The sequence below is a fragment of the Paralichthys olivaceus genome, chromosome 19 (assembly GCF_024713975.1).
Source record: "Paralichthys olivaceus isolate ysfri-2021 chromosome 19, ASM2471397v2, whole genome shotgun sequence".
NCBI classification, from domain to species: domain Eukaryota; kingdom Metazoa; phylum Chordata; class Actinopteri; order Pleuronectiformes; family Paralichthyidae; genus Paralichthys; species Paralichthys olivaceus.
In genome coordinates this window covers 7455314-7474849 of record NC_091111.1, presented here as the reverse complement: position 1 = coordinate 7474849, position 19536 = coordinate 7455314, and the positions used below count along the sequence as shown (strand labels likewise).

Sequence of the window (19536 nt, the reverse complement as noted above, 5' to 3'; positions counted from 1 at the left end):
ATGAGTTTTAATTACTTGCACAGAGCAAGGTAGCAGTAAACCGAATCTGTTTGGCACCGGCAAAGATGAGCTATTTATCGGCTTTTAACAACACTTGTTAAAACTTAAGTGCAGCAACTGTCATCTCATCAAGAAAAGAATTACTGGTGTGAAATAGGGGTAGCTACCCTTATTATTTCACGAAAACCAATATACGGGTCCAGGCAGGTTGTAATGAAGAAGTAATCAGCATGTCCAGAGACATTAATGACAGACAGACAGAAGTAGAGACAGAATTGAGGGTGAGAATGAAGCAGACCTCTCAGCTCACTGCAGCCTACTGAGTGGAGATAAAGTCAATTTACCGCCATCACTGTTAACCACATATCTCTGTGCTCCACATCAAAATTTCATTAAGCTCTTTCTTCATCCATAAATGTTTCACGCTTGAAATAAGTTTTTGGACAATGCTCAAGTGAGTGAAACGTCTAAAGAGAAAAGCAAGTGTAATTATTTAAGTCATCCTCGTCCGAGGTAAGTCTCTCTTTATTAATTCACTCTTTATTTCCTGGTCTGCATTTCTGTGTGCAGCACCTCAGTCATACTGAGCTCTCAATGTCAAAGTATGAATGGAATCAGATGAAAGGAATCAACACAGATCGTTTTTGAATGAGTGGAGCAGAAATAGGGCAGAATAAATGTTATAAATACCTGGACCCATAAGACAACGAGGAGCTTAATCGTCCTCTTTGCTCGGCAGACAGGCAGAGCACCTTTGATTTGGCCAGGACGAGCTGTCTGTATTAAACAATTTTCATATAAACTACTTTGTTGTACATTCTATTATAGAATCTGTGATAATTTTTTAAAACACTGTTATAATGATGTTATATGATGACAGTTCACAATGTAAATGTATGTAAATTCACTGGAGTACTTTATGGAGTGTTGTAACAGGGTGTACATGGGGGTAACAGGGGTGCACATCAGTACACATCTTCCAGATCACTCTCACATGTGACAGATTCTGAGGGACAGGTACACAGACTAAAGACTGAATAATAAGTTCATGACAGAGGGAAATCTCTGTGTGTGCGGATGGTGAAAACATTATGCGTTATGGTTCAGCATATGATGTAATCACATGCAAAATGAGTAGTGTCTAATGTCAGTAAAGCCTGGGAGAATTTTGTTTTCAAGGCCCATCTTTTTTGCATGTAAAAGGGTTTATTTGCACTCAAAACATGCGTAACCTGTTCCCAAGCAGTTTTGTTGCAAAAACAACCAAACTGTGATTGAAAACTGAAGTCAGCAAGTCTTTCTGCCAGCAAGGCTTTCTGGCACAAAGCCCTAGAGGCAAACGTCTCCCAACAACACGTCAGCAACATGAAACATGTGATTCTCACCAAAAGATGACAAGTTTGAACCCATAATGACTTCTGGTAGCGTATAAGACAAATATACAGTGGAGGAGACGGAGCTTCTGACTGGTAAGAACATGACACACGTTTACTATGGGAACTAATACAGGAGGATACTGAAATTATACTGGTGTTATCCTTTAAACATCCGTCCGAGCAAAGGCAACAGTTTGTTTTAGGTGATGATTGCTACACTGGAGGATTAAGTATATGGGTGAACGAAATGAGAGAAATGTCTCAGAACACAATGAATTGCAAAAAAATATGGAGTTCCATCAGTGCTCTTTTAGTCCCACAAAGGAATTATTTCGTTTCTAAGATTTTAGACCCCTTTAGATTTTACACATAGTAAAATCATCATAATCAATTTATACTCAAAAAAACAACAAAAACAAACTGAAGCTCTGGTACCTCCCACTCCCGATCGTTTTTTCTCTTTCATTCTTTCTGATATGCATCAAACCAAAACCTAAGCCATAAGATCAAATGAATTGGCTGCACAGCTCAAAGACAGGATGGTGTCAGAGCACAGATGTGGGGAAGAATACAAAAATATTCTGGTGCATCGAAGATTCCCAAGAGCAACAATGGCCTCCATAATTCTTCAATGAAATAAATTTGGAACAACCAGGACCCTGCCAAACGAAAATAGAAAGTCTTGGTATGAGAGATGACCAAGAATCTTGTGGTTGATCTGACTGAGCCTCAGAGATCCAGTGAGGAGATGAGTGAAACTTCCGAGTGGACCATCACTACAGCACTCTATTGATCTTATGAAGGAGAAGTTTAACAGAAGTCCTTCCTCAGTGAACGACACATTAAATCAGAACTCTCAGACCATGAGAAACAAGATACCCTGGTCTAATGAAACTAAGACTGGATTGTTTGGCCTAAGCTATAGGCATCTTGTCTGGAGGAAACTGGGCACTAGTCATCACTTGACCCTTTCCCAATGGTGAAGCATGATGTTGCTTGATGATGCAGCATCAGAGGAAGCAGGAGACTTCTCAGGGTTGAGGCAAAGCTAAATCGAGAACAGTACAGAGATGTCCTCACTGAAAGGTCCAGGGTGCTCAGGGCCTCTACTGGGCTGAAGGTTCAACTTTAACAGGACAATGGCCACATTATGGCTGACAGCCAGGAAAATGCAGGAGTAGCATCAGGAAAACAGATGTCCTTGAGTAGCCCAACAAGAGCCATGGCTTGAAATTCTCTGGGGAGAATTAAAGTGGTTGTCCACTGATGATCCCCATTCAAACCTGAGAGAGCTTGAGTGGAGTGGCTGGAAAGAATAAAAGGCAATCCCCAAATCCAGGTGTGAAAAGGTTGTTGTTGAAAATCTGAGGCTTAAATCACTTTAACCAAGTACTTACTTTGTCAAAATGGAGTACAGTGTGCATTGATGAAAAAAAAAAGCAATTTAAATAATCTTAGCAAAAGGCTGCAATAAAGCAGCATGTGAAAACAGAAAGTGGTCTGATTATTTTGAATGTACCAAGTTAATCATATTTTAGTTATTATTTCATGGTCTTCCTGTTATTTTATCTTACCCCTGTTCATCCCCATTGTTACTGACCGTGGGCTTGAATTAACTGTTACCCTTCAGTTGCTGCTGCGCCATCAACATAATTTACAAGCCATTTGATTGGTTGAGCTTATCACTTGAATTCAGAATGCGTAAGCTCCCCTTCTGAGCTGGCCAGTCAGAGCTGCTGCCATCGCTATGTTACTTCCATTACCTTGGCAGGCTCAGCTTTAGATTCATGGTGAACAACGTTGGCAACAACAGAGCCTTTAAGCTGCCAAGAGGCTCTAAATGGACACAAAAACCCTCTTTCCGGATCCGCAGATCCAACGTTTGTGAGCGGACTCCAGTTGTTTAGGGGAAGAAATAAACAGAATCAAATCCCTCCTCCTTCACCTCCTCCACTGTGTTGCGTTATGTGTTTTCCATGAAGGTTTGAGTGTGTATTTGTTTACGCACAGAACAGCACAGAGCAGTGAAAAAGAAGTCCTAATCAGAATTCAAAGAGAAAACCAGGACTAACTCAAGCACAAACAAAGCCTTCTGAAGTCACCCAGGAACTACTAATCCAAAAACAGCTTGGCAATGCTTTTCTTCTTTTAACACATCTCTTTTTCTGCCTTTGACACTCTAACAAAGAGCTTTTCACTCTGGTCCCCACATATATCTATAAGCCGCTGTTCATTTAAGTTCTGCTCAGCTCAACAGCAGGTCAACAGTTGATATTTTCTTGTTTCAGGGTTGGGTGCTCTGAGCCAAGCTGTTGTTAATGCCACCTAATAAAAACAGCAAATGTGAAAAAAGCTATCCTTGCTGTACAAATGTTTGCTGTTCCCAAATAACATTACACAGAGTGTCTGGTTTAACTGTCATAATATTTAAATGCTTCACTGACAATATTTACTCCTGCTCCAGAATACCAATAAATAACATCTATAAGGGTTCTGTGCAGAGAGACTGATATCAATAACGCTGCCCTGACCTTTTACTGTAAGTGTTGGCTATTCAATGTTTACTGCAAAGACTGAACTTCACCGGCTGATACCCACTGCAGGTAATAAACTGTCTGAGCATCTTTTCTGAGCAATTTCACTGTGTGAAAAGTTTTTTCTTAGTATTCATGGTGGAAAAAGATTTGTGAAAACTTTGAGAGACATTTGGAAGAAGGACACTAACAGAGAAGCTAGATTTCACTATCTTTAAGAAGCAGTTCTGTGTGAGATTAATGATAAGCATTAAACTTTAATACTGTTCCTGATGGTGTTAACGTTGACTTGCACTTGGCGGAAAAGAGACTTCAGACATCTTAGGCAGAACTCAATGACACTTTGTGATCTGAGATCTACATATAAAGTGAATGTGACACAAAAGCTGCAAAGATAAAGATACATTTTTCAACTGAAAATGCTGCAGAGGATTTAAAATACCAGTGATGTGTCTAAACTACAGAGCTCGTTAACTCATTAGCTTATCTCGTGCTCATTAACGCCATCAACTGTCACTGTCAGAATAAGAACACGGCTTATGAAGATAAATGATAGCTGAAAATTTATAATTTCATAGTTTTTCATGTCATATGCTATATATTTTGCCTATCCAGATATTCTATGTTCAATACTTTGCTGCCTTTTAGACTAGGACTGACTCAAAGGCTTTGAAGCTTTTAATGTTGCCGTGGTAATCAACATCCAAATCCATATTTGAGAACGGCATTCTTTTAAATTATTCAAAAAACATAAAAGCCTTTGAAACAAAGAAGTAGTGAGGCAACATCATTCATAGACATTAATTATACTTAGTTATTCTTAGACAAAGCCATTTAATCTTTGTGATGATTTGGTGTGTCAAAGCTCTCATCTAGCGTAAGCAGCACTAATGCTGGGACAGTGACAGGGAACAATGTGAGAAATTGTAAAATGGCAGCAAGATGTCAAAAAAGTCAAAGTAGTATAAGGTTTAGTGGATTTATGAAAATAACATAAGTTTTATCAAATGGCTTCTGCCAATTGCCTCATGTTTGGGGACTGTGCAAGCTTGTCATTATTAAAAATGGTACAGACACAATACATCAGCAGGTGGTGATTTTCTTTTCAGTGATCATTGTTTTGTTTTTTATTTCGTTTCTCTTTTCTTCCTATTTCTCTCCATTTTTCCATCTGTCTCCCTCCATTTGTTTCTCTCACTCGTGGCACAGATGAAATAAGGCCTATCAAGCTATGACTTGGCAAAGGTCACAATTCACTTTTAGTAGATTGGCTGCAGATTTATGCTTTGTCTCTCCCTCCCATAAAGTGCTGACGGAGGTGGAGGAGCGTGCAGTCGGTAATCACAGAAAATTGCTGTGCTGGAGGAAACAGATGTGTGAACTCCGCAATGACAGAACACAGAAAAGGTGTGTGTTTTTGCTTGTGCATGTGAATCAAGTGTGTATTAGGTTTACATTTAACACCAAAACAGCCCTACTCATGTTCTGCATCCGTTCCAGGCTCATTCAGAAATGTCCCACACACAGCAGCTGAGTCTGGTTTTGGCCTGGGGTGAGCTGTCTTTCACCTCTGAACATCATTCAAGGCCATATGCTTACTGCTTGTCATGAAATTGTCACACAGCTAAAACGTAAATCTCCCGAGGGAACGCATTTAACCTTTTGTTATAACCACAGCCTCGGGAGGAACACGCACAAATGAGGACACAATGATATCAGTTCGAAAGTAGCAACAATCTCTACGATAAAAGCGGAGGCTGAAAGAGAATGTGACATTTCCAAGGTGTGTGCTGTTGCATGGCAACCAAGGCAACTAAACCAAAAGGCTGTTAATTTGACTGAGTCAGTCCACCTCTCAGTGGTTCATGGCTCCTCCCATTGAAAGCAGACTCCACCAACAGGAGGAGAATTTATTTTTAACCTTTGACAGAAGCACCTGTTCCTGGTTAGGCATTATAGGAATGTTACTGTGTGTGTAGGTGCTTTCACGTGTGACCGTGTGTGGCTGTATGGGTGTGAGGAGTTGTGTACTGGTATAAATGTTAATGCATGTTTGTTGCTTGAAGCATTACAGGTATGTAAATGTTGACAAATGATCATTTCATCATCATCATCATGGATCAAAAAACTAATGGATATAGATTTTTTGGGACCAATAGCAATTCATTTCAGTTACACATCTACTGGCCAATATATATATTTAAAAAAATGATAGATGATGATTCCTGAGATGTTGTTTTCCAACCCTTATGATAAATCCTGACATTTTATTGTTTAACTATAAATTCTAACATAAGTTACTATAAATAAAAAGAAAACACAAATAGATCGAGATAAGTAAAGATTATGGATCAAGTTATGTAAACCAGTCCCACTGGTGATGATTGTTTTAGTTTACAGCTGCTTCATTTCACAAATTCATTGTGACACAAGAATTGTGAATCTTTTAAATTAGAAGCTTTGCGAATCAAACAATGTTCTAAAAGCTATTTAATTGCCCATTTTAGATTCTCTGATGCTTAATTGTTACAAAACTGTACAACGGAGCGTTAATTCAAAATTATGAACAAGGAACTTAGAAATGTATTCAAGTTCCTGGTTTTTAAATGCAGTGTACTTCCCTTGAATATAAGGGAAACCACCTCGCCAAGATTCTTTCTAAACCTAAAAGGGTTGTTATGCACTGGCTGTGGGAAATGTACCTTCTTTTGAATTGAACTAATGCCTGACTCACAATGATGAGAGAATATGTCAAAATAAGGTCACTGCGTCTTAACACACGCATTGAAACACAGTCTTACCATTGCATTTCATTTCATTGTAACTGATGGTGTAATGTTCATCAACATTGTTATCAACAGCATCATTGCTGTCAGTGTCATCATCAGTGCCATTGTTGTTTTTGTCAAATATGTTGTTACTCTGTCTGTGGAAGTGTTTGTACATTGCGTGTGTCTCTCTCTGTGTGTGCGTGTGTGTGTGTGTGTGTGTGGGGGGGGGGGGGGGGGGGGGGGGGGGGGGGGGGTGTCTATCAAGGTGAAGGAGAGAGAATGCAGAAACGTGAAAAGCAAGCCAAATGGACTCTGAACCAAACAAATGCAAACACGGGAGAGTTATGATTGTGGGAGTTTACATAGCAGTGCCCTGTTTAAAAATACAGCAGTGTGCAGACATGGAGGTGGAGCTCACAGTCGAATCCACACTGTTTGCACCTGTTTCTATCTACAGAGGGAAATGAGAGATTATGTAATCCCTGTTCACTTTTTCAAAGTATATCAACTTCAACAAGTTCTTCCACTTCTAATCTACAACAAGTGTAGCATTGTTCGAGCTGCTCTTTTGGCAAGCATCCAGCAGTGGAAGAAGGGGAAGTGAAAAATCAAATGAAGCTCATCTCTTGATCCAGAATGTCTTAGCTCATTTCCTAAGCTGCTGCCATTGTAAAGTCATCTCTATTACGCTGACAGGCAATCAGGAATCAATAAAAGTATCATGTCAGAGTTCTGACAGAGTCTTCCACAGAATACTACCTTACTGAATCAGAGGCCGTATTGTCAGCACAACTTACTGCAAGGTCAACGAAAATATCAGAATGAAAGTACAGGACTTAAAGACTTGAGTCATCAACTTACAGGCGAGCCAGAAAGTAAAAGCAAAGAACAGGAAGCCTAAACAAACTTGACATCACATTTCTGCTTCCATCAAAACTAAACTTTGTCTTTCTGACCTTCAAACATGGCTGAAATCCACAGCTGGATCAGACTCTGACAGAGGAACGCATCACAAGATGGAAAAGACAAACCTTTGGATAAACAGTGTAGTCCCTATATCACCTTTCCCCTCTCCCCTCTCTGTCTAATACCTGTTTCCATCTATTCATTTTTATTTTCAACTATCACATTCAGAAAAAGTTGAAACAACAAATAATTGTATTCAGTTGCATCATAAAGTTTTTATGCTTGCTTAAAGTTGTTATTTTATCTCTTTCTTTTTTTTTTAAGGTCTCACAAACATGCCAACATAGTCCCTGCCTTGCAAGTTACAAAAACAAAAGTCTCAAGTCTCTACTATGAAGAAGACCAGCCCCAACACAAGTCCAAGAGCTAAAGTCCCTAAAAAAGTAAATACTTATAGTTTGGGTTGGTAATCCTGGAAAAGCTAGCAAGAGCAGGCTACACTTTGAAAAAATGCGCCCGATAAGTCCCACCCCCTACCAGTGGCCCTCTCGTCAGAGCTACGCCCCCAAAACACATGAACCCACACTGCCTGACAACTGCTAGACGAAGATGTTTCCATGACTCACTTGCTATCGTTTCTACTTCAGCGGTGGATGTCAGCTGAAGACTCTGGTCAAGCACAGTGACAGCACACACAGGGTCCGTGCAAGCAGGCCAGTTGGTTAGTGACAGACAGGTGCGCCAGCAAATCATGTCATTCAGACCGAATGACATGAATTATCCTGCGACGGCCAGCCTACCTACCTTTAGTCAGTGGGAACTAGATACAGAGGAAATGTTAAGCCAATTTTACTGCTGGCTGCCGAACACTGACAGGGAGATTATCTTACACATCGCTAATTGTTTATTGATTCTACAGGGTGATATTTATGGTCAAAAATCTGTTGCTACACTGACGTGTCAAGGACTCATTGATTTCATGTTGGTTTTCATAGAGTTTGATTTAAAGTTAACAAATGACTGCTGCACGGCCAACAACCCCTTTCCCTCCTGCTTCTGCAATGTAACTGAATGTGTTGTCACAAAACAAGAAGTAGATTTGGTGCATACATTTTTATAAAATCCTTTTATAGAACCCTAATAACGTCATTCCAAGTCAATCAGCAAATGTCATTAGTGTAAAAGTCAAGGTTGAGCTGCAGGTCTGTTTTGATGTTGTCAAATCACATTCGGCATTTTATGCAGCATGAGTCAATAAATGTTTGATGCTGGATAAATACCATATAATAATGAATAAAAAGTGTATCAAGGAGAAACTGCTCATGCAAGGTCTCCAGAAAGTAGTTAAACTGACAACACAGTAAATAGTACAAACTGTATCCATCAGTGACAATGCCTGTTGGAAAGTAAGCGCAGCGGGCACACTGGCTACAGTTCTGCTCTGCTCCTGAAGAATCTGAGGAATGCTTTTACTCTGCAGGCCATCAGGCCCAGTCTCTAACAAACACACACATAACAACTGGACAGAGCATCGTAGCTTGTTTAAATTGGTCTGCTGAACAGATGTGCAGCACCGCAATGAATAAACGTGTGCAAAGACACAGGACAAGACATCTTCATAAACACACACACTTTTCCGTTGATTGTGTCACAGAGGAATACAGCGGGTGCCTTCCTCTATGCCCTAATAGAGTTTTGTCCGGGGCTGTGCTCGGTATCAATCTGAGTTATTATGTGTGCAGCAGGACTGCTCTCGATGCTGTGAGACAGAACAGACACCCACACATGTAAACACACACACAGACAAAATCCTCATCATTCACAATCCTCGCTATATGACTGAGGTACAGGAAATAATGACGAATTGATGCCAAAGGGCCTCTTTCAATTCATTCTGTGGAGAATCGCACTCGATGCTGGATGCCTCTGACCACAGACACACACTTTTCCATATATACACCGACAGCAAGCAAAAGTGCTCATTGAATTCTGTCTCTGTCTTTCTCGCTTTTTAAAAACCAAGTGTTTCCTCATTGATTCCTTCGTAGAACTGTATATATGCCCTGAAGTCACCTGTCTTTCTTCCACGAACAGTGTATTCATTTATAGTCGGGTACCAACATAATAAGCTCTTTTCTTTCTCACCAAACAGGAGAAGTTGTGCACTCATAAATGATGTGTGTGTGTGCAGGGGTGTGTGTGTGTGTGTGTGCAGAGGTAAAGTCTCAGTCAGTTCCTGTCTATGCTCTCGCATGGCTCCAGTGAAATACCCTCATCTAGGCAAACATAAAATCAATGGTAGCTATTAATTAGTCTACCTCTGACTGCCGGTGCTGATACAGTTATACACACAAATAGAACAGAAGCACATTACGGTCGCCAAAGCTGTTAGGAGTTGGATTGGTTTTTGAAGAATAGAGGCGCACTGGGATGTACTCAAGCTTCAAGTACATACAAAAACAGAGCTAACAATAACAAACAAACTGGAATCTGCAAATCTACACAATTTCAAGGTTAAACTGATGGGATGTGCTTGATTCCTGAGCCTGATTGTATCTCGTGACATTACAAATCCTTGTTCCTAGTTATTATGAGAGCCACAGAAAACAACAATGCACTATGGAATATTCTCACAGGTGTCAAGTTAAGTGCTGCAGGTGCAGCAGTTCAGATGTCTGTCTTATTTTTCAGCACTGCACTTTCAGTAAGCTTAATTCAGAATGGAACAGAAGGAAGATGGGACAGTGTTGTGAAGCACAGATTTGAAAACGAGGTTACTGTAAGGCAAACTGAAACTCAAATATGTCTGGGTAAAACCGCAAAGACACGAGACAATCCATCTGTCAAGAATCGCGATGTTGGAAATACTCAAATTAAAATATCTTTGATCCTTCATTTGTCTGTGTGTTCTCGTCATGTCTGTACATCTACAAAGGCTAAGTGTGTAAACACTCCCCAGGTTACTTTATAATCCTTTTCTAACAATCCTAATTGTGATCATTTTAATGTGAACGCGTAACGTGGCCAGAACCGAATGGTGTTTCCATGGAAATCAGTAAAGGATCAGATGATCAGAGGATAAAGTTGGATAGTTTCAAACAACGCTCTGTGAAACATGACAACACAATTCAAACACTGTAGAACAGAATAATATACACAGATCTCCATTACATGTTTTCATTTGTACCTGCAGGTGCAGACACCTGCTCAGGTTCACACCAAACAAAATGAGAAGGTTAGGTTGTTTTACATTGACTATAATTCACAACCAAACAGAACGTACTTTGTATCTTTGGTGCTTTCCCCCCATGAATCATCTGGGTTAACAAGTCAGATGGCACTAAAGCTCCTTGCACTTAAATTTATTCCGGGATTTACTTCCTTCATGACTCACTTAAAGGCTTCAGACCAACAAAACCACTGTGGAAGGATAAAAAATTCAAGTGTCCTTACTGATTTCAGTAAGAACACTTTTTGGTGCATCAAGCACTGCAGGCTTCAGAGGGCTCAGGGGTAAAAATTTATGGAGAACAGTCCTGTCTTTACTTCATTTTACCACAGTGCAATGCAAACCATCTGACGACGCACTGTGTAAACTAATCTTATAAATGTAAGCACACAGTTCAGGTGGAATACCTGGTGGTGTTCACCTCTTTGTATTTTACTGAATTGTTGTTAACTTCCTTGTGTTCTGAAAATCAATAAGCTTCCTGAATTGTATCCTCTATGTCGGTCCATAGTACAGCGACATGTTGTATTATTATGTTGTAGCAGCTGTTGATTTGATTTCTTACTAAGAATTAAATACAGTAGTTAGGAGGGCAAAAACAGCTTTGAGTGACCTTTTACAAGTGCAAACGTCAAGGTTTGCTGAGACCAAAACATATGAGCTGGTCTCGTTGGTTTGGTGTCTCACCTTGTTCTGGTCTGTCCAGTACAGGAAGTAACCTTTGGGGTCAACTGTCAGAGTCACCGGGGTCACAGTAGTAGAATCCTGCAGGAAAACAAGAAGAAAGACATCTGGAGTCAATGTGTGTGCTTGCGTCTGTGTTTTTACATGAGTACATGATGTTGTGTGTATAGCAGAAAAATCTGGACAAATCAAGTAATTAATGTCTTAGGATCTTAGTTTTTCTCATACTGCATGCATACCAGAGTGTGCAATGACATTGGAAGTGCTGTTTATGTTGTAAGCATGCACACAATCCTTTCCTTCTATGGTACTTTCCCCCACCATGACCTGGCATCACCACAAATGACCAATCAGCCTGGCGTGTGAGTGTGTGCATATGCATGTGTTTGTGAGCGCTTGTTAACTGCCGGTTGTTTCACAGCTGATGTTTCAATCTTTCCCGTCTTGTAACAGACAAATGCTTTCCCACAGCTCCCACATGCAGACAGCTTCAAGCCGCGCACATATGAGCGCGCACACACAGCTTGACCCTGAGGCATTACATGGCAGTGCCAGATATTATTGGACGCTTCTATAAAAAGAAAGAGCCTTTGCTTTTTTTCTCTGTGTCCACAGTGGCTGTGGTTCAGCTGAACAGTAGCATATTGTGCTCCTCAATTAGCCATGGCTCTGGGATCAAAGTGATGTAAACTGCATTTGCTGTACAGAGCAAGAAAATCTTCAAAGTGACCTCACAAGGCTTCTAATGATGTCCCTATCACAGCATTCAGAGACGGCGCTAATGGTCTGCATCTGCAACATGCCTGTCAGATTTGGGTGCGACCCAATGCGACTTGCAGCGTTGGGTATCATGAAAGGGTTGAGCTGCGAGCTGGTAGACAGCAGAGGAGTCTGTGCCGAGGTGCAGAGAACCATTAGTGCTCTGAAATCATTTCACACTGCCTAAATAAGACAAGTGCAGTTTATGGAGCCTGACACACCTACTCCACACTGAACTCCACCTCTTTATGAACCCATGGAGAAAAAGAAGAAATAAATTAAAAAGGGAAATGAGAGGAAAGTAAAATACTCATTCGCTGGCCGCCGCCGCCGCCGCCACATCAGAGGCATTTGCTATAGTGACGCTTGCTATGGCAACCCACCATTCCCATGAAATCTATTAGAGACTCGAGAGGAATCGTTTTGGTTCTGTTCACATGACTACACAATCTTTACAGGCTTGGTTGAATGACAAAAGACGTAGCTCAAACCATCGAACGTGTGCAGCGTACACACACACAGTACTTAGAGCCCGAGGGCAGGGAAAAAAGCCTCATGTTCGCAGTTCTTAGATACAGCATGTCATAACAGTTGACGCTTCATATTGCTGATCTCTGCTTGAGTTACAATCCAAGTTTAGATTCTAACAGATAAATATCTCTTTCACATCACCCATGAATATTCTGGGTGCTCGTATACATTTCTCATACTATTGCGGTGCCCGGTCTTAACATGGCTGTTTGGAATGGGCTTGATGCAGCTCTCTGTCTGAAACTGTAAAAAGTGACCTGCAGTAATTGGGCTGCGGCAAAGAAAGACCGACTGCAGGTCTCAGTCCTCAGAACCCTGAAGCTGTTTCTGCACAAAGAGCCGTTTATTCAAAGTTTGGATAAAGGTGACTTAGTATGCAGAACCCTGAACTGGAGAATCAGTTGTCGTTGACATTGTCGTGAACGTGCTGTTGTATTAATCAACAACATATTTTACGTAGATGACTCCCAGACGCCCCTGGTCCAGAGCGCTGTCCACCTGTTTATTCAAAGTTTATTAATATTAAAAGTATGGCATGTCTAAAATTGCACCAAATTCAACACTTAAGTTTCATTCCCTTAACAATACACATACAAAGTTTGGAGCAGATAAGAGGAAGAAGACATTCATTCCACAGAGAGACAGAAAAATAGACTTTGAGTTTTCTGGAATTGATAGATGAGTTAGATGACTTGATGTCACAAAGTTTATATTTCCAATAAACTAAGTCAAGAATTCACTTAGTGGGCGAGCTGCAGTGATTGATGGATTATCTGTTATGTCAGAGGGACGGGAAGGAGGCTTGAGAGCACTGGGAATCTGTCTAATGATGCGAGAGCAGTTACTTTCACCAGCTTTCTTTCTTAATGAGCTAACTCTCCATGACCACCACTACAACCACATTAAGCCATTACGGACTCAAAGATCTCCTCATGGGTCTGCATTTACAAAAAAACACATAACGCTGTGGATTAGACTTCAGTGTGATGAGATTACAACATCTGGAGTGGTAATGCTCACACTTTTTATTGTCATTTGACTACTTTGAGGATTTGTCATTAATGGGAAAGACATTAGGCGGTGATGGCCTCCCTTTTTAGTTGAAGCTAGAAACAGACTCCCTGAGGGGAACCAATCCGGGGTAGAAGATGCTCACATTTTCAGTGAAGAGTGTGTACCATTAGCCATCACCTGAGGGAGACATGTTTAAGAGATTTGAGCTCAGCATATTTCTTGCTCTCAATGCTAATGACGCGTGTCGTAACTTTAAGGCATTCAATGCTCCCCTGTGGCGCTTGATAATATCGTATTCACCGCACATCACACCAGAGGGGCCTAATACGAGATTTAAAAAATCTGCTTATGCGTACCCAGCATCGTCTTCTACATATTTCATATCTCTTCATATCTGTCTCTGTCAGGGATCTTCAACACAAAAGCTCTACGGATTCGGATGTCTGCCTCTCCTTCACTCCCATAACAGAGAGCAACCGTCGTGCTGAATGTGTCGTTTCTTCGGGCTGACAAATAAAAACACAATTCATGCGATATTTTAAACCACAGCCTGGTATTTTATGAGCTACAGCAGGAGCAAGTGGCAGCAGCAGAAGCACAAAGCATGTACTGTATGTGCATGTCTGTGTGAGGAAGGTTAGGGACGTCTGTGGCTTTGACACTTTCCCAAACATTTCAATTGGTTTTCTGATTGCTCTTCGCCTATTCTTTTTCAACAGTCAACTGCAGAGCGCTGAAGTGCAGGCAGAGCTCTTCACCATTTAGACACTCAGCTCCTTAAAACTCATGGCTGCTGTTCGAGGAGTATGTTATGCCAACCTCGCTCGGTAGAAACAATTTTCGCCTCTACTGAATGTTCAGCAGTGTGACAATATGTGTAGTTTTCACTGAAACTAAAAAAATGAAAAACTGAGTCTCTGCCTCGTGTTTGGGCGCCTCCGTCAAGTTGCAGGAAATATGGTCACAATCTGCCCTTCTGTTCCTGAGTTATGGTGTTGAAAAATGGCCAGAAATGTGTTTTGTGCAGAATATTAAGATGATACACAATGTAATTGAACTTTCATCTCGGATATAAATTGTCATTTTTGTATCCTATAAGAAATTAGTGTTATAATTTGCACATTAATTCTTGAGTTATGGCCAAAAAATGTTTCTGGAGAGGTCAAAAAGACCGAAATCTAATCAGTTCAATCTTGAGTTCAAATGAAGACTTTGGAAAATGTTCTTTAGTGTATTTGCGAAATATCCTTGTCATGAGAATGAGACTGACAGATGGACAAGCAACTCGAATACAAAATGCCTGCGGCCACGGCGTCTGCCAGAGAAATGAAAGCACCCTCTGGAGTAATGAAAAAAATTCTGTTGCATGGACAGTTTTTTGGTTGAGAGAGGTCAGAGAGGAGCACACTTTCAAAGCATAGGTGGAAAATGCAGCCCTTTCTTTTAAAGACAATGCATTTCATTGTCTATTTCTATGATTCTTTCCATGAAATGATACAGAGGAGAGAGGAAGGAAGGAGTGTGTGGGAAATGAAACTGAGAAAGTACGTGCATGTGTCTGTGTTTGAGGGTGTGTTTTTGCAGGAAAGGCCTGGTGGGCAGTTGGTTCTGGAGATATGGCCCTCGTGTCCACACTGCAGTACACAAACACGGCTGTTAGGGGAAACAGACACACAGACACACTGAGCCCACCCCTTCTCACAACATGCCAGCCCCGGAGCTGAAAAGGTGAGCACTCATTAGTAATTACAAGTTAAGGAAACACTGAAGCTCTCTTCTTTAAGCTGAAGATCGATGATTGACAGAGTGGTTAGGTTTGCAAGTGTGAATTATTTCCTTTCTGCCATCTGTACCGGCCACACTCACACTTCTATAACACTGCTCCTAATGCCATCTGTGCTGCGCTTGAATAACCTGAGCTCAGTGAATATTAATATTTCACTTATGTGTGTGTTTCTCAGGATGATCTCATAAAATTATACATCAAAATGTCACTTACATAAACAGCACAGATTCTAATGATCAAAACAAGACTTCCTGTGGAGATCAACAAGCATGATTTCATCTTTATGAAACGACTTGACACACGATGCTGAAGCGAACAGTCACAGGTGGGCACACCTCTGCTGTTTTTCCTCATTGCAAAGGAAAGAAATCATATTTAAATGCTCATAATGTAAACATGCCCTGACAAGAGAGGAATGCCAGCGGTTATGCAAATGAGATGGGCAATGTGACATGTAGAAAGATAAATTGCAGAAGGTCCCTGTCAGGACATAAAGATCTGTTATTGTCACAGAATATGAGATAAAGACAATCATTTCACACAATGCATTTAAACTGAATTTTCAGGACAAGAGCTATATGTATATAGGTGCAGTGCAGCCATGGCTGGTCTGTTAGAGGGGCTACTACTATTATGTTTTCACCAGCTACTCAGCAGCAGTGTGCAATCAATTTTAATCAAGGTCATTTCATTACAGCTAGACTGCCAGAATAGAGTATTATGAGAAGGGAAGAAAAAAAAAGAAGACAGTGGTTATTCGAGTCTTGCCTTGTAGTTACACTGGGAGTAGCGTGTTCAGACTTCATACACTAATTAATTGCAGCTAATTGATAAAACGTTTCCAGTGAAGGGGGAGGGACGTTCAAATGTTTAATTTGCGCACATTCTCCCACTGGTACACACGCGCGCACCAAACACTCACTCACGCGCAAACATGTACACATAAGGCCACTGTGGATGTCAGGCCACATGTCAGTAGAGACGCTACAGCTGTTGCATGTTAACCAGCAGCCAGACCCTATCAGTCAACTACTGTTGCATGAGTAGCCTATAGATTTCTCCCATGCATCCCGGTGGTTGGTGCATGCATGCAAATAAATCGTGCACAAACGATGGAGAGCAAAAAAAGAGAGAATTCCCCCACTCTTGCCATTTACTTACATCATCCCATTTCATAAATTTGTTGCCCTTTCTGAGGCTCTCGGGCACGGACACTGGCTTGAGCTGCAGCGCATGAACTCCAGGCTGTGCCCCTGCCATTGACTCATCTGCTCCTCTCGACGCACGGCAGCGGTGGAAATGAGTCACTTCTCTGTTCTTCTTCTTTTTCTTCTTCTACTCTTTACTTGTCTTCCTCTGCCTGTTGTGATCTGCTTAAAAGCATGCGGACGGAAGCCCACAACTGCTGCTGCCAGGATATGTCATGCCCGCACTGACGGCGGCGGCGGTGGCTGTGGCGCGTCTCGGCTTTGGAGAGCGGCGGTGGAGGAGGCGGACGCAGGCGCAGCAGCAGACCGGGGGCCACTGGCTGACTGACTGAGAGACATGCAGCGAAAGCGAAGAAGGGGGGAGGAGGAGGAGGAGGAGGATGAGGAGGGGATCTGAATGAGTAGCACGTCTGGCTGAAAATGGTCCAAGTCAATGCAGGGACAGGATCGATGCTTGAAGTGATCTAGCGCCTCCGTGCGTCCCAGTCCACACGGTGGTCATAAATGGTCCCAAGCCTCCGCGCATATGAGACGCCAGGGATGTGGAAAAACTTGGGAGTGATGTCATACTCAGAGCAGGTGCATGCAACAGTTTTTTTTTGGTCAGTGCTTTTTGTAAAATATCTCTCACATGAAATATACCGGGTATAGGATCATCCTCCCATCTCATCATGTTTTCAGCCCTGTCTCTTTGTTGGTTGGTTTGTATGTAAGCAATTAAACAACTGCAATGACAGTTGTTGGAAGAATGTGATGTGGGCCAATCCATTAAATTCTATTACATTCTGGTGCAGATCCACATAAAGGGGCAGATTCAGGAATTTTAAATCACTTCCTTTAGGGGGTTGGTAAAGATGAGTGTGTGAAATTTGGTGCAGAGCCAAATCCAAAATAGCTAGTGGGTTTAAAGGTATGTTTCATAAAGGTGTAGCTTTTTTCAGCCACTTTATGCGAACATATGGGACTAAAAACTTGTAACTATACCACCAGTGTGTAGCTGAGAAACGAAATGTGGCCGCAGCTATAAGGCTGGTTTTACTTTAAGGAGACTTTTGGAGGTAAGTGTTCTGAGTGCGTTTGTAGCTATAATTGATTTTGGTGCATAAAACCATCAGCCTTTTTTTTTTTGATGATAGAAAAAGTGTTGATGACAGTACTCAACCCAGTAGCGCCCCCAGTCATACAGCTACCTTTTAAGACATTAAGGGACTGGGCGCTGGTGATAACTACTGGTCTAGCGGGGAGGCTCTGAGCACCGACTCAGGTGGATACAGGGAAGAGGTGTTGCTTTCACTATATTATCAGCAGCAGCCGAGTATCTGTGTGGAAGTACAGCCATCAGCTGGAACAGACACTGATTTCTGTTTCAATGCCCCTACAAGGCTGTGGGCCTTTTTACTTCTTCATGACTAAACTTCTTCAAAGTTCCATGAGTCAAGAGTGCGTCACTGCCTTAAGGACTTTTCTTAGTTTAACTTCCTTATTAAATAAAACATAGAAGCCTTTGGGCCTTTGCACTACCCACACTGTTTATTTTCTGCCATATCCAAAAAGGGACTACAGACTATCCGAGCCCTCCCAGCGTTTTCTTTGCTCTGTGTGTCTCTGTGGTCACTCACTGGCCGGTGCTGACAGTCCGACATGTCAGACTAGTCAAACCTGTCAAATTCTGACTGGCGAGTCTCATGTCAGTCGTAATAGGGAGTCTGTTTGAGTTTGCCTCCTGTCATTAATGATTGACTAACAGTGACAGTTTGGGGACCAGGCTCCGAATAGTATCTCAGAGACCAGAGCTTGGGGAAGTGAGAGAAGGACTCGAGAGAGAGAGAGAGAGAGAGAGAGAGAGAGAGAGAGAGAGAGAGAGAGAGAGAGAGAGAGAGGGAGAGAGAGAGAGAGAGAAGTGGAGAGGAAAGAAAATAAATCAATGGTACAGGATTGAAGAAAATCATATTTAAAGACAATTTTTTTATGATGAGTCACATTTCCAAAGAAGAAGCACGTAGTTCAGCAAGAACAACAAACATACAGGAGTCCTGTAACAGGGCGCTGTTATACCACTGCAGGGACACAAATTATGAGTCATTGTTATCCTCCACGCCACAGACATTTTTATCCGTCATCTGTCTTCCTATATCAGCCCAGAGGTACCTAACTCTAAAATCAGCTACAGCCCTCTCAAAGGCAAAGGCCTACAGTGAGGACAAAGAATTAGATTGTCAGTATATAAAAGCACTATAAATCCCAATTACCTTCATTCCGAGAGAGACTGAGCTTTTAAAACAAAGTCCTCCAAGTTGTCAATAGTGTTTCTCTTTTTCCTTTTTTTGGAAACTGATAATATGGATGTTGCTTTAGGAAGCAAAGTGGCAGGAGATCCAAAACTACACATACATTATAATTTATGTTTTAAAATATTCTTAAACACTGGAAAGCAGCAGAGTAGTGAGAAGAGGGATCAATCTCATCTTGCAGAAAGGTTGCTTGTCCCTTGGAAGCAGTTGGAATAATTAAATTTAAGCAAGTGCAGCATCCTCTTAAACTATCCAGTGCAGGGCTAGATTTCTGTGAGGGGCCTCAGGGCAACAATGAGCCTCCAAGTTCCTCTAAAAACAACATTCAGCAGAAATCTGAAAAAGATATTCATTTAGATTTTGACAGACCACTTGCATATGACAGCATCAATCGTCTTAACTCGTCTTAGCATTAAAAAATGTCAAATAAATTCCTAATTTTTCAAT

The 19536-nt window shown here is 41.4% G+C and overlaps 1 protein-coding gene across 3 annotated transcripts in view; it reads right to left on the bottom strand.

Annotated features, from left to right (window-relative positions):
• plcb1l (phospholipase C beta 1-like) overlaps positions 1–17142 on the bottom strand; it is a 109602-nt gene extending 92460 nt beyond the window's left edge. Inside the window, exons 1-2 of one of the 3 annotated variants that reach the window (XR_011239261.1) lie at positions 16752–17142; positions 11504–11581 (exon numbers count right to left, since the gene is read on the bottom strand). Coding sequence is in view for 2 of the 3 variants with exons in the window: in XM_069514511.1 (XP_069370612.1) it covers positions 11504–11581; positions 16752–16850 (177 nt within the window). In the remaining variant the exon portion in view is untranslated. The remainder of the gene's footprint in view (positions 1–11503; positions 11582–16751) is intronic. The other 2 variants (XM_069514511.1, XM_069514510.1) reach the window with 2 other exon arrangements.
• Positions 17143–19536: the final 2394 nt, after the last annotated feature.